At 45.7% G+C, this 13,610-nt stretch overlaps 1 protein-coding gene and 1 non-coding gene across 2 annotated transcripts; both read right to left on the reverse strand.

Moving 5' to 3' along the window:
* Positions 1-137: 137 nt before the first annotated feature.
* Positions 138-1,801, reverse strand: LOC117861312 (uncharacterized). The gene is made up of 6 exons (XR_011898512.1): positions 1,726-1,801; positions 1,526-1,645; positions 1,019-1,248; positions 766-915; positions 451-674; positions 138-419 (listed from the first exon to the last, which is right to left on the reverse strand). It is a non-coding gene; the product is annotated as an uncharacterized protein (transcript).
* An 8,395-nt stretch (positions 1,802-10,196) lies between these two features.
* On the reverse strand, positions 10,197-13,158 carry LOC117861645 (NAC transcription factor 56). The gene is made up of 3 exons (XM_034745217.2): positions 12,687-13,158; positions 12,185-12,453; positions 10,197-11,111 (listed from the first exon to the last, which is right to left on the reverse strand). The coding sequence occupies exons 1-3, from the start codon at positions 12,907-12,909 to the stop codon at positions 10,530-10,532; spliced, it is 1,074 nt and encodes a 357-aa protein (XP_034601108.1). The 5' UTR covers positions 12,910-13,158; the 3' UTR covers positions 10,197-10,529.
* Between the last annotated feature and the right edge of the window lie 452 nt (positions 13,159-13,610).

Consider the following 13,610-nt stretch of genomic DNA (forward strand, 5'->3'; position numbering starts at 1 on the left):
GAAACCCAACCCAAGGATGGTGGCCTGAGATACTCATAGGGCCGTTACACAAAGGGTATCTGTGTTTGCTGCATCTGTGTAAGATAATAAACAAGCAAACATTCGAATATATCAGACTAAATCTACATATATCCAAATAACACAAGAAACGAAGCATGGTTCATCGATCTCTGAAGGTTTACAAGTTGTACCTACTGTGATAAACATTGAACAGGCCCCAAAACCCAGGAAAAAAATCATGGTTCATCTAAAGCAAGTAAAAAAAATATATTACACATTGCAGCTATTCAGATAACGTATCAGCATGGCATCGCCTGCAGTGCTCCACAACAGTCAGCTTAACTCTAGACGGAACTTTATCCTCGACGTATGTTCTAATAGCCGCAGCACCTCTACGGGCTTCCATGAGAAAACCCTCGCTCATTCATGGGTGTGCACATGCCCCCAGACATTTCGGTGTCACACTTAGGATCACCATAAGTGGTGTCCAGTGTAAGGCAATCAAGTGACTTCGCATTCTTGAGAATATAACGTGTTAGCTCAACCAAGCTCTTAGCAGAGCTGAAACCTATGATCTTCACACTCTTGAGGTGGTCATGGTGCTGTTCAGGTGTCTGCCTCAACTGTGATGACCCTCCAAAAATCGATACCTGATCCATACTTTCCTGACCTACCTGAGGACAGAAGACATCATCAAATAGAATTAAAAAATGGTTCCAACAAAGTGGCCAGATACTTTGCAGAACGGAATGAACACTGCCTTACATCCAACAACCAAGTCTCCAAGGAAGGAGAGCCATCAAGAAAAGAAACCAGAGAAAAATAATCATAGGATGGGCAAAACGTCCATTTCAGAAAAATAGACAAGCACTTGAGGAAAAGGAATTTGGTAGGCAGCATTGGTGTATTGACCCTCTGCAAGATGAAGATGTCTCAGATTAATTTACAAAAGGTATGGCTACTGTAATATGCATCTATACCCTAGTCTATGAGAACTAAAGTTTTAGGAAAAGTATACCTCATAATACCAACCAATGGAAAGAGTCTCAAGGTTTGGCATATTGGATGGCAATTCCGTGCGGGCATAACAGACGAGGTTTCTACGGTGCATGCACAGGTTCTTCATTTGCATTGTTTCTCCAAGTGAGACTTTGACCCTCTCTCCTATAAGGATAAAACTGAAGAGATTTCGAGCTTTGGTCTCTATCACTCGCAGCTTCGAGCAATAAGAAACCTTCAGGCAGTGGAGCTGCAGCAGCACGCAAGGTATCTTCAGGCACATTATCTCCTGGCATTCACTGAGGTCTAACTGCTTCAAAGCAGGAGAGTTAGAAAGAAAGTACTCTTAACTCATCCCCCGAAATACGCACAGAGCACAGGCACAGACTTGTTAGCTTTCTCAAGGGACCAAGTTCAGCTGTGGGATGGAAGGCACACAAGGAAAGCTGAAGACACTGAATAGAGTTCCGAACCCCATCAGATAAAAGTGTGCATGGGACATTGTACTTCATTTTGTCTCTATGACATAGCTGAAGGGTGAGTTTTTCAATCCCTGGCGTGACAGCAATCTGAAGCCATCTGTCGAGATAATGGCATGCATAAAAAATACCATATAATTCAAGCATGAATATCTTTACGCCGATGCCTGAGTGGTTCCTCAGGATGTTATCAATTCTGCAGCTGAAACTCTCTTGAGGTGCATTTGCATTTGAGCCAAGGATATGCCTATTCAAGGTGAGAATGGGACGGCATCTCCAGGAACGTAAAAAGGTGCGAGACGAGCAAGCAGCACGGGCTGCATCACGAAGTGGCAATAGGGAATGTATATGGTGCAAGATGTCCTGCATGCACACACATGGGGTACAAGTTAAACATTGGGATTGTAAACCCAATTGGTTGCTTATATCAGAAGACAGTAGAACAACTTGGCACTAATTTTCTACCCTAGGTAGTAGGTAATTCTCCACATGAGTACTTAAGGCTAATTGCATTACATAGGTAGATATTGCAGGGGAATGTAAACATGGTGATAAATTGATCATTGCATAGAAGTTTTCCCCCCTTTAATGTTAATGTTAATTTTGGCGTTGCAAGATGATGCTTAATTGTACAATAGCATGTTATAAATATGGTTATGTTTGCAAAACGGTTTCAGATAGTGCCATACAGGCAACTGTATAAATTGTACACTTGGTCACATAGTAATCAAAACTTTTCGATTTTCCTATTCTAAATGAACATGCAAACTTGATAAGTTAGACCTGCTAAATCTTCTTGTTACTATCACTATATCAGAAACGTCAGTCGCTTGCTTGAATTGGAGATAAAAAGTTACAGTATTATGTTTGGACTTAGGGGAAAACGAAACTAATAAAGGGATGTCAGACTCATGACGTCTGAAAGGTTTTTTAAGATGAAAAACTGTAACATTTTTCTTAGATGAAAGCGGCAACAGTAGTTAAAACAAAGCCAAGGTACTAATTAATGTAGGAGTGCAGAACTGTGAACTGCAGCATTACTAATTAACTGTGAATGATTGTATCCCCAGGAAATGCAGACCTGCTCACCAGGGTTAAGTTAGGACTTAGGACAGTATCTGAAATGACTTGTTGCGTTCTTTAACTTTTTATTAAACCAACCCTAAACACAATCTCTTGAAGTGAAAAAAACGTGTTGGTACAGTGCCCCTCAGCCCTTGTTTCTTCCCGAGTGGAGCCATCCATGCCTTCACGTCCACTTGGTAACCACCACTTGCTTTGCGAACAGGAAGGAAGTTGTAACCGTACTCAAAAGCAGCAGCTGCGGAACACCTCATTTCTTTATCCTTGTTTTCTTCCGAGAACGATCTCCTTGGGCCTGAAAAGAGAATCTTATCAGCAGCAAATCTCCTCCGCAACCCCCTAAGCAGATACTGTCACGCATGCCGAGCATATAGTAATTGTTTAAGTGCTGACAAATCCGATCCGTATCTCCCTTCTCTATCATCCGCTCCAATGCAAGGTCGTCGACAGAGCAGTGGCAGGATCGTAGTAGGAATTAGGATTTTCCTTGTCTCATTATAGCAAGGCAGCCTGTTGCTTGGATCAATCTATCAGGAACGGCCACGCCATATTATTCATTTTCATCATAGTTACACATGTCACGTGCACATTCAGAGGCAGTTCAATCACCGCGTACATACCTTGTTTTTTTAGAAAAAAAAGAGTAAAGTATATTACTGTAGGTAGTGTGTCCATGTTCCTGCAGGGAGGGAAGAGAGTCTGGCGTGTTTAATTAGGAGAAAGTGAATGACAGTGAAAGGAGCATGCATCACGCAGGGAAACAGCGGGTAGAGACGAGACATTTAACCACACGGTACTGTGCGCCGGTTGACGACGATTAGCGGCTGCTTTGGGTGTTTAGATACTGGAGCACGTGTCACATCAAACATTCGAAGACTAATTAGAAGGATTAAATATGAGTTAATTATAAAACTAATTAGAGGTTAACGGCGAGACGAATCTATTAAGTCTAATTAGTTCATGATTTGACAATGTGCTGCTACATTACCATTTGCTAATGATGGATTAATTAGGCTTAATAGATTTGTCTCGCCGTTTAACCTCCATCTATGCAATGAGTTTTGTAAATAATCTATATTTAATACTTCTAATTAGGATCTAATATCTGATGTGACAGTCCAAACAACCCTTATTAGACGACACGGCTCGTGTGTCGTGACAATCTAACTCTGCCGCGCGCGTACGTGTGGCGCGGGGACACGGTCTACGTGTCAGCACGTCGTGCGCTTGATGAAATATATATTTTTTAATGCCCTAAAGTTGCTTTGTCGCACGGATCGAGCAGGTACATGCATGCATACATGGTCCACGGATCACGATCGAGTATGGTCATCCATCGATCAACAGGGTAGGAGGAGGAGGATCGTGCTCATCGTGTAGCAGTTATGCTCGTAGACTTGGGTTTCCTAGGCAGCAGGCCAACAAGTCCAGGTGAGCAGAACCTGGACCTGAGATCTCACCCGCTGTACTTGCTGGTGATGAGCTGCGCCGGCCTGGGAAGCAGTGGTACCAGGTGGTCATCATCGATCGATAGATCTCTCACGCTTGCGTTGCAGATTCACAGCTCGTAGCACAAAAGGCGATACACTAGCTACCTGCTAGGCCGCCATGCATAGCCGGCTCTCGATCGCCGGCGACGTGAATGCACGCCAACCGGCCCCGGCTGGCGACGATGTAGTGTGTGCAACGCGATAAGATCGATCACGCGGCATGCACGGACGGTGCATGCATGTACCACAAGCAAGTCCCCGATTGGAGCCTTTTGGGCGGCGCTGTGTGTGGCCAGCCGGCCAAAAGACCGTACCGGCGACCGCGCAGAAGAAGACATCGCATGCCTTGCTGCCTGACGCTGCCGGCCAAAACAACTTCTTGAGACGACGTTCACACGCTTGTTAAATCACATGGTTTCATATTTCCTTCGGCATTGTTTAAGTTTTATTTCTTCGAGTTTGATTAACTAAATTTATAGAAGAATACAACGTATATATGAACATCTAAGCATGATTAATAAAAAAATAAATTCCGTAATGTGGAAGCATATCCTTTCGTAGTGGATTTAAGTAAACTGATTTGATGTTGTGAATATTGGTCCATTTTTTTTATATAAACTTAGCCAAAGTGAAAGGAATTTGGGGCTTACTACAAAACTAAAGATGAATATACCTCCTCTCTTTGGGAAACATATGTATAGTTGTACTAGAAAGAATATTTGTTTCCAGTATTATTTGTAAGTTTATATGAAAGAAAAAGGGCTGAATATATATTATTGGTAGGGGCTTGGTCGATCTTAGGACCCTAAAGCTATCTTTCTTGGTGCCCATACCTACACACAGTTTGTCCTTTTCTTGGTTTGCCGCCCATATACCATGTAAAATTAGAGTAGCTAGCAAGCTGAGCCCATAACATTGGAATGAAATGGGATGCCAAAATCAGTCATGTCCGGCAGTGGGCTAGTGCCTAGCTAGTGGCAACAACAATCACCAACATAATGCCGGTTGGGGTGAACAATTCCCCCGCACATGCCCTGTTGGTGCCCACACGAGCTCAACTGGCCTGGATTTTGCAGTTGCATGCATGTGTGCCGGCCGGCCGGCCGGGCAGTCCACTTGCATTATTAGCTAGCTAGGGATCATCATCAGAGTATGGCCGCAGGAGAGCCCATGCATGCTCGCCCACGGCCAACTTGCGTGTGTTTAGTTTTTTTTAATGGGTTTGGAGAATGCGATCGCGCTTTGCTGCACTGCATACGGTGTTCCTGACAGCTAGCCAGCTATACTGCATCTGGTTAGTTGCCTAATTAAGAAGTGCACGCCGAGCTAGAGCTAATCTTAGCAATAAACTACTGCATCGATCACTTGTGGCTGACTAGTTTATCATTTCAGCCGTTGGACTTAAAACTCTAATCGAGCTGCGTGTGCCGGTGATGCTGCTTGCTTTTTACAGTAAGCTGCTGTGCTCTGCGGCCACTTGCGGTGCGCAACTTAACCCAGAAACATCGATCTGCCTTCAGGACTACGTAACACGTACTCCTACTTGGAGATGCAGTTGGGCTTGAGACGAGTACTAGGACTGTAGGAGTAGGTAGTGAGGACGACGGCACGGGTGGGTGCGCGGCTGATGACTCAGACTGGGGTGGTGGTACAGGGACAGACAAGGCGACTGGACAGGAGCGCGATCGAGTCGATCGATACTCGAGAGGGTGCATGCACCTGGCCAACCCGCCCATGGGATTGCATCCAGGATTCCAGCTTCCTTGCAAACCCGGGGGTGGTTTTGCTTTGCTTGCCGCAAGAGACCCGACCACCCCCCAGCTCTGCTAAGAAACCGGTGGCGAATTTTCCCCGGGTTGCCACGACGAACAACTCCGCCCTGTGCTACTTGCTCCAATTGGGTCGTAAATTCGGGGACGCTTTAGCTGCTGATGTCGAGCATTATTATGATCGATACCTCTCTATTACCATATGTTTATACACGATAAAATGTCTTTTTTTATAAACCACGTTTCCAGATAAGTCCATCTCCTCGTACCATTTTCGTTTATCCAGATTTAACACATACTACAAATCTAATTTGTAACAAAAACACCCATCTATCCTTTCTTTTATCAGGGAAAATGTTTACCTTGTAATCTCTACAGGTAGGCATGCAGGCGCCATACCACGCCGTGTGACGGCTGCACCTACGGAGATGTTCGCCGGGAAGCAAGCACGCCCGCAGTTGTTCACATTTTTTCACTCGTGACCCCCGTTTAACCCCAACCTACGGAGTGCTACCTGACGGGAGTTTATCCTCGGCCTTGTTTAGTTGTCTAAGACCTTGTTTAGTTGCCAAAATTTGGAGTGCCAAAATTACTATGCTAGTACTGTAGCACATTGTAGCGTTTCGTTTGTATTTGTGAATTATTGTCCAAACATTGACTAATTAGGTTCAAAAGATTCATCTCGCAAAGTATAACAAAACTGTGCAATTAGTTTTTAATTTCGTCTACATTCAGTACTCCATGCATGTACCGCAAGTTTGATGTGATGAGGAATCTTTTTTTGCATAGTGCTAAAGTTGGGAGTTGGGGTGAACTAAACAAGGGCTAACTTTGGACAACCAAAATTACTGTAGCAACGATGTAACATTTCGTTTGTATTTGTCAATTATTGTCTAAATATTGACTAATTAGGCTCAAAAGATTCGTCTCGCAAAGTACAACAAAACTGTGCAATTAGTTTTTGATTTCGTCTACATTCAGTACTCCATGCATGTACCGCAAGTTTGATATGATGGAGAATTTCTTTTTTTATAGTGTCAAAGTTGGGATTTTGGGAACCGGCCCTCGTCGTTTATCCGAGTCACTGTCCAAGTGTGCTTTCCGTGTCACTGTAGAGACACGGTGTACACAGCCCCATGCGTCAAGTCCAACTGGCAATCCCTGCCCAGTCACCGCCAGGTGGGCCACACCCTCCCACCTTTCTTCCCACCCTGCTATAAACTACTCCTCCCTATAAAAATGTCACGAAAAGCCTGTTGTTGCCGTCCATTAGCTTCCCCGGCAAAGCAAGAGCCCCGCCGCCCGCCGACGCCGAGCCACCCACCACCCAGCGGCATCTCCCCGCTTGCTTCCTTCGCCTCCACTCTACTCCAAGAACCCAGCGGCGGAGATCGGTGGAGGTCGTCATCACCAGAGCAACCGGCCGTAGATGCGAGCGGGCGCGCTCCTGCTCCTCCACCGCCACCTCCACGACAGCGCCATGGACGGCTACGGCCACACCGGCGGCGGCTCCAAGGCCGCGGCTTTCTCCTCCGCGAGGGGTCCCGCGGGGTTCCCGCCGCCTTTGCCGCCGGAGAAGCGGCGCGGGGCGGCGCTGGCGAGGCGCGGGAGCGTCGGGGCCGCCAGCGGCGACGGCGGCCCGGCGGGCATCGGGGGAAGCTACCTGGGCGCGGAGGCGGCGGCGCTGCTGGCGTGCGTGACGGCCACGCTGCTGGTGCTGCCGCTGCTGCTGCCCCCGCTCCCGCCGCCGCCGCCGCTCTTCCTGCTCGTGCCCGTCGCCATCTTCGCCGTCCTGGTCCTGCTCGTGCTCGTCCCCTCCGACGCCAGGGGCGCCGCCAGCACCGCTACGCCCTACTCCTCCTCCTATAGTTAGCTACCTTATTAGATTGGGCGCCCGGCCTTGTCGTCATGTAAATGTAATTAAACGCGGACTCGGTGTGCTCGTCTTGTTCTTCAGAGATCAATCCATGGAGAGGCTTTTGTTTTGCTCGATTCGATCAGTCCCGATTTCGTCGATGGTTCTTCCCTCTCTGCATTTGCTTCTGCAAGTACGACGGTGACAAACTGACAACCGTCGAATTGACTTCATTCTTGCAAAGTTGCAATCCAGAATTCGACCCGGACATCGATTCAGATTTGGATCCTGAACTCGTAGAGATCTCTGATGATTCCGCCTCCGAGTCCGAGAGCTCTGCATCATTGAACTTAGATGCAGAGCACAGCGACGATCGAGTGGCAGCTCACGTGCCAGCAGCCAGATGGGCCAGGGTGATGTGGGGGCAGATTCAGTTTCAACTTTCAACTTCCAAGGGAGTCAGAAACTCGTACCAGCGATAGTCGTCGTGTTCCTCGCGCAGCTTCTATCCGCGAAACGAGCAGGATCATGCAGTTGTTAGGATTTCCGGGAGTCGTCACTAGCAAGATCTCAACGAACCTGGACACGAGCTTTCTCCACACGCTACTCTGCACAGATTTTTTTTTCCCCTTGAAGTGTTGCTGCAGCTAGAAGAAAAGTAAAGTAGTAGCTCGAAAGATGATGCGCATCGATAGATTGCGTCACGAGAATGTTGGAAAAAATGGGGGCTTGTTCGTCCATCCAACTATATCCAAGAATCTAGGTGCCTTCCAAAAAGAGAAATATTACGGGCCTAGTTAATGGGTATCCGGCTCAACACTAGCTACTGTTTCATACAGGCACGGTTATGGATGGGATGCATTCCGAGTTTTTCTGTACTAGGCCGCAGAATACAAAGCCCACACGGCCCTGAGCTTTAAACCAAGCCCACCGCCGACCACCACCCGGCCCACATGGGTATTGTCATTTATGTATGGCGGTTGTAGTAGTAGCCCAACTTGCGGCGTATGCGTGCAATAAAGCAGGCCGCCCAGCGTGCACGCGATTGAGCGAATGGCCCAGCGGGTAGGCCCGATGCGTGGAAGTAAAAGCGCGCGGCGGTTGGTGGTGGACTGGACGGTGCTCCCAAACCAGACGGAGGAGCCAATCATAACTCCCCTGACCAACACTACCCCGTTATGATTATTCGTGTGGACGGCGCCAGGCTCATGTGCTCGGTTTAGTGCACACTTGGAAATGTAATGCAATTGGCAAGCTCAAGTATTCGCTGCATATATGTATGAGACACGTACTGCCGTTTTGTTTTGTTTTTTGTTTTTTTTAAAAAATGTTGCCACATTTCTACAAATAGCTACGACAAGCATTGGGCCTATTCAGCTAGACTTATAAGTCGGCTGAAAAGCTGAAACAACTGATTTGTTGTGAGAGAAAAACATCGTTCGGTGGCTAATAAGCCGGCTGATAAGCTGAGAAAAACATTGTTAGCTGCAGTACTCCAATAGTTCAATACAAACGTCGAGAGAGGGCAGCTACGGATCGAGATACCCTATGCTTACTACCTCTCTTCTCTCTATTTATATCTATATATCATTATCTTTCCATGCAATGGTGTTTATTATTATTTGACATGTTAATCCATGTCTTAAGAGCTCTGGTAGGTCTCTGTTTTTTTTAAGACGAGATGGAAATGAACAAATCCCAGCTGCTGTGAAGATCTCTCCAGTTTATGCTTAGCTTTCATAGTTTTCATAGTAGAAGACCATGATCTTTTTCTACCACAATGTCGATTTGAAAAATACTAAACCTAGATGTGCACTAATAAGCAGTCCGTATATGGTTGTACCTCAAAATCAAGTTTATTTTCTGGAGAAAAGAGGCATTTGTTATTGTGGTTACTATTTATTTATATTCATAGTCCTTCCCTCTATCAAAATGATGTTTCAAAGTTTGGCTAACTATCTACCTTATGAATAATTATGATCGTTGACAGATCGATCATCATATGAAGAATGGCACGTGCGCTGTCATGTACTCCCTCCGTCCCAAATTATAGGTCGTTTTGACTTTATTAGATTCATAGACTTTGTTATACACTTAGATATACCCTATGTCTAGATGCATAATAATATCTATGTATCTAGAAAAGTCAAAACGACCTATAATTTGGAACGGAGGGAGTACGGTTCTTCTTGTTGTAGTTAATACTATAATGCTTTGGTTCCAAGCATTGAGTAAATCCACATTATTCCACAACATTTATTAAGAACTATGTTTATAAACTAATAACTAGACTTTTCTGATTTCAGAACTCTGTTTATGAACCTATATACACATAAGTATATATCATAATGCATAAGGGCTTTCACTTTAAGATCCTACAGTGCACATTTATAAACCCCAATACATACGTCTTCATCATTTCATGTAACCATAAAAGCCGTAAATGAATGCTGGAAACAATAAATAAAGTGAAAATGATTGGAACATATATATACATATATACGCCTAGCTAAAGACCAGATGACCAAATAATATTTATTCCATTTCTAGTCGATTCATATGCTACAAAGGTCTGAATTTTCAAATAGAAATTGACATATCATTACACCCTCTATTCATGTGATGAACTGAATAATAGAGGAACATTGCATGGGACTAGAACTGCCTCATCCTACTCCATTACACCTTAACCCATGTCCCAGCCCAAATAATTAAGTCTCTACACATGCATATACATCCGTATTCATATATAGAATACGTGCTACTAAGCACGCATACAGGCATGAGAATGCTAGCTTAATTCTTGCCCTAGATCATGCCTGCATCATATGTGTGCGTGCATGCCCTCGGAAAGTCACTTGAAGTTTGTGCAAACCTTGGGTGATTCTAGGAGAGGGTTCCAGTCCCAAATCTTTTCCATGCTAGGAAAAGGAAGCAATGGACCTTGTGATGATGGCAAGGGCTGGTTAGGGTTTCCCTGGTTACTGTATGACCCAATTGCCCTACTCAGCTCATCTATGGGAATGGTTGCCATTGTAGTGGAGTTTGCATTAAGCAGGGCGTGTGTGGAAGAAGGCAGCAGCTGTGGGTTGGCGCCCTTCATGTGGTAGAGTGATGTACCGTCCTCCTCCGTCGACGTGGTGGAGCTAAGCGAGGCGGTTGACAGGAACGCCATTGATGTCTGAGGCGCCATTGTTGCTGCTGCTCGAGCTGCAGCTGATGATGCCATGATTGTGCCACTGTATGGCTTGTTCATGTGAGCTGATGATGAGTGGCCACCGTCGAACATTGGTGCCAAGCGTGGCGATGCTGACGTCCGGTGGTGCTTCTTTTCCATCGATGCTGCCGCCTTTGAGCCTGATGATCTTGTGTTGGTGGTGAGGTGAAAGTTGTCTTCAATCCCAGGACGTTTATACACTCGGCAAAGGGAAATCTCCTGCATATATAATATGAAGATGAATTGATCAAGATTAATCCAAAATGAAATTGGTGTTTGTAAACGCAGACAAGAACAATTAACGCATGCAGGAGAGACTACAAGTGTTCTTATCCATCCAGTGATTTGATCAAACATAGTACATACACCTGGTTATTGAAACAAAGGAAGTTTGCAGCCAGGAAAAAAAGAAGAAGAGAGATCACAAGTTATAACAAAACTTTGTTGCGTTATTGGAAAAAAAAATTCCAAGGGAAGCATGTTATCTTTCATGTTGCTCTAAATAAATAAAGATATATAACGAGTTCAAAGTATAATTAAATTTCCTTTTCAGCTGTGGATCATATATATGTTTCATTGCTTCTAGAGTTCCTACTACTATTGTTTTATAATAACCATGGAGTACATGTGTTTTCCCCTTTCGAGTAGTTAGTCATGCCAGGTTTCCACATCTTAAAAAGTAAGTTGTAAACTTTTTGGATATGAAGGATGTTGATGATGAATACTTCCAAAAAGGAGGAACAAGCCTTTCCAAAGGAAAAGTGAAGAAAAAGAGTCACCGATCTGTGAAAAAATTGGGGAGAACCTTTTTTTTCAAGCTTCCTCCAAGTACTGAAGAAAAAATTGAGATGCACCAGCTGCATGTGATGCAAATAGCCTAATTAACTGTGGAAAAAAATTGGGAAGGGCATGCATACGTAGATATCTAATTCTAATTAGCTAGGTTGAACCACAACCATATGGGGATCTTAGCTAGATCTTGCTCATGCAATAATTCTAGGGAGCACCTTTAACACTTTTGCGCAACAGTTTGCCTATACACATGATGCCAGCCGGCGATCACACGAACAGAAGCTAGCTAGCAATCATATCAACCCAACTTCCAAAAAGTGAGGGGAATTTTAAGTGGAAGCATCTTTCATAGAACACTTTATGCTTTTCAGGGATCTCAAAGAAAATTCAAAAACCAATCCAATTAAGGAAAACAAAAATATCCAATGATAGATGAACAAAATTTCTCAACGGAAAAAAGAAACATCTCTTCACATATTAGTAGATGGAAATTGCCCAACCTTTTGGTACCGGTCTGCCTCGCCATGAGGAAGGCGGTACTCGTTCATGATCCAGCTGCTCCTGAGGCCCTTGGGCGCCTTCCCCACGTAGAACACCAGAGTCTTCTTCAGCCCGATGGAGCGGTTACCCTCGACGCGCACCATCCGATCTGCCCCTGTGGCCTTCCAGTAGCCCGACGGAGTGACCCGGTTCGGGCGGTCGCCGTTGCGGTACTTGCGGTCTCTCGGCACGTAGAAGAACCACTCCTTGTCCCCAATTGAAGCCAGAGCTGTTGGTTGTTTAAGTAGCGCATCCATGATGCATATATTAGTCACCAAAGAAAAGCAAGCATCGCATGCAAGAAAAAAAATTTAAAGTAAGCGAAAAAGCTAAAGGCTCACATGAAATCAAAACGAGTAAAGGGGGTCACATGCATGAAATCATGGCAGATCCCCATGTTTACTTATTGGTGCTAGCTTAGCAGGAGCTAGCTGGTAGCCGTCGTTCACATGCGTTGCTTACCGGGGAGATCCCACGGGTCGTAGCGGTAGAGGTCGACGAGGTTGATGAGCTCGATGTTGAAGCGCTTGCCCTCCACCCTCCGGCGGAGGTAGAAGTCGATGAGCTCCTCCTCCGTCGGGTGGAAGCGGAAGCCCGGCATCACCATGTCGTGCGCTTGCTGCTGTCCATCGTCGCCGCCGCCTGCGCCGCCGTGGTGTTGGTGGTGGTGGTGATCTCCTCCCATGGTCGACGGCGGCCTCGAGTCATTACCTCCCCTCCCGGCAGCCAGCCTTGCTTTATAGTAGAAGCAGGAGAAAGATGAGGAGGAGGAGGAGGAGGAGGAGGAGGACTAGTACAAGACGACGGCCAGCCCTAACTACACCCACACGCCACACAGAGAGGCAGATGGAGACCCAACTAGACAAGGGGACGGGGCGGCCGGCCTATACCGCTGCGGGGAGTGGTGTGGTCTCCTTCGGCCCTTGGACGAATGAGGGTGATTGGTGCAAGTGGTGGTACCATTGGTGTGGTGAAGTGAAGGGCCGGCTAGGGGGAGGGAGAGAGATAAGAAAAGATTAGATGTCCACCTAATTAAAATTTATTAATTTAAACAGCACCAATTAAGATGAGGATCTGTCGATATGTGCCGGTATTAATGGCTGTTACTTTTAGCTTAGCTAGGTACATACCACGCCCAAGAGTATGAGAGAGAGAGAGAGATCACTGTGCCGTCTTGTAAAGTAGCCCTGGTAAAAAAGAGAGAACGATGTCGTTAGACTGCTAGGAGGTTCTTACACTGTAGTAGCAGTAGCTGCATGCTAGCTACAGTAGGAACTGGAAGAGGGGACCTCTCCAACGAAACCTCAGCGGTGGCCTATAAATTTGAGCAGTGCTGTGGTGCAGCTGATCAGCCTTCCTATATAATGGCATGTCCGGTTCAGCTAT

Source organism: Setaria viridis, chromosome 6 (genome assembly GCF_005286985.2).
Source record: "Setaria viridis chromosome 6, Setaria_viridis_v4.0, whole genome shotgun sequence".
Classification (NCBI taxonomy): domain Eukaryota; kingdom Viridiplantae; phylum Streptophyta; class Magnoliopsida; order Poales; family Poaceae; genus Setaria; species Setaria viridis.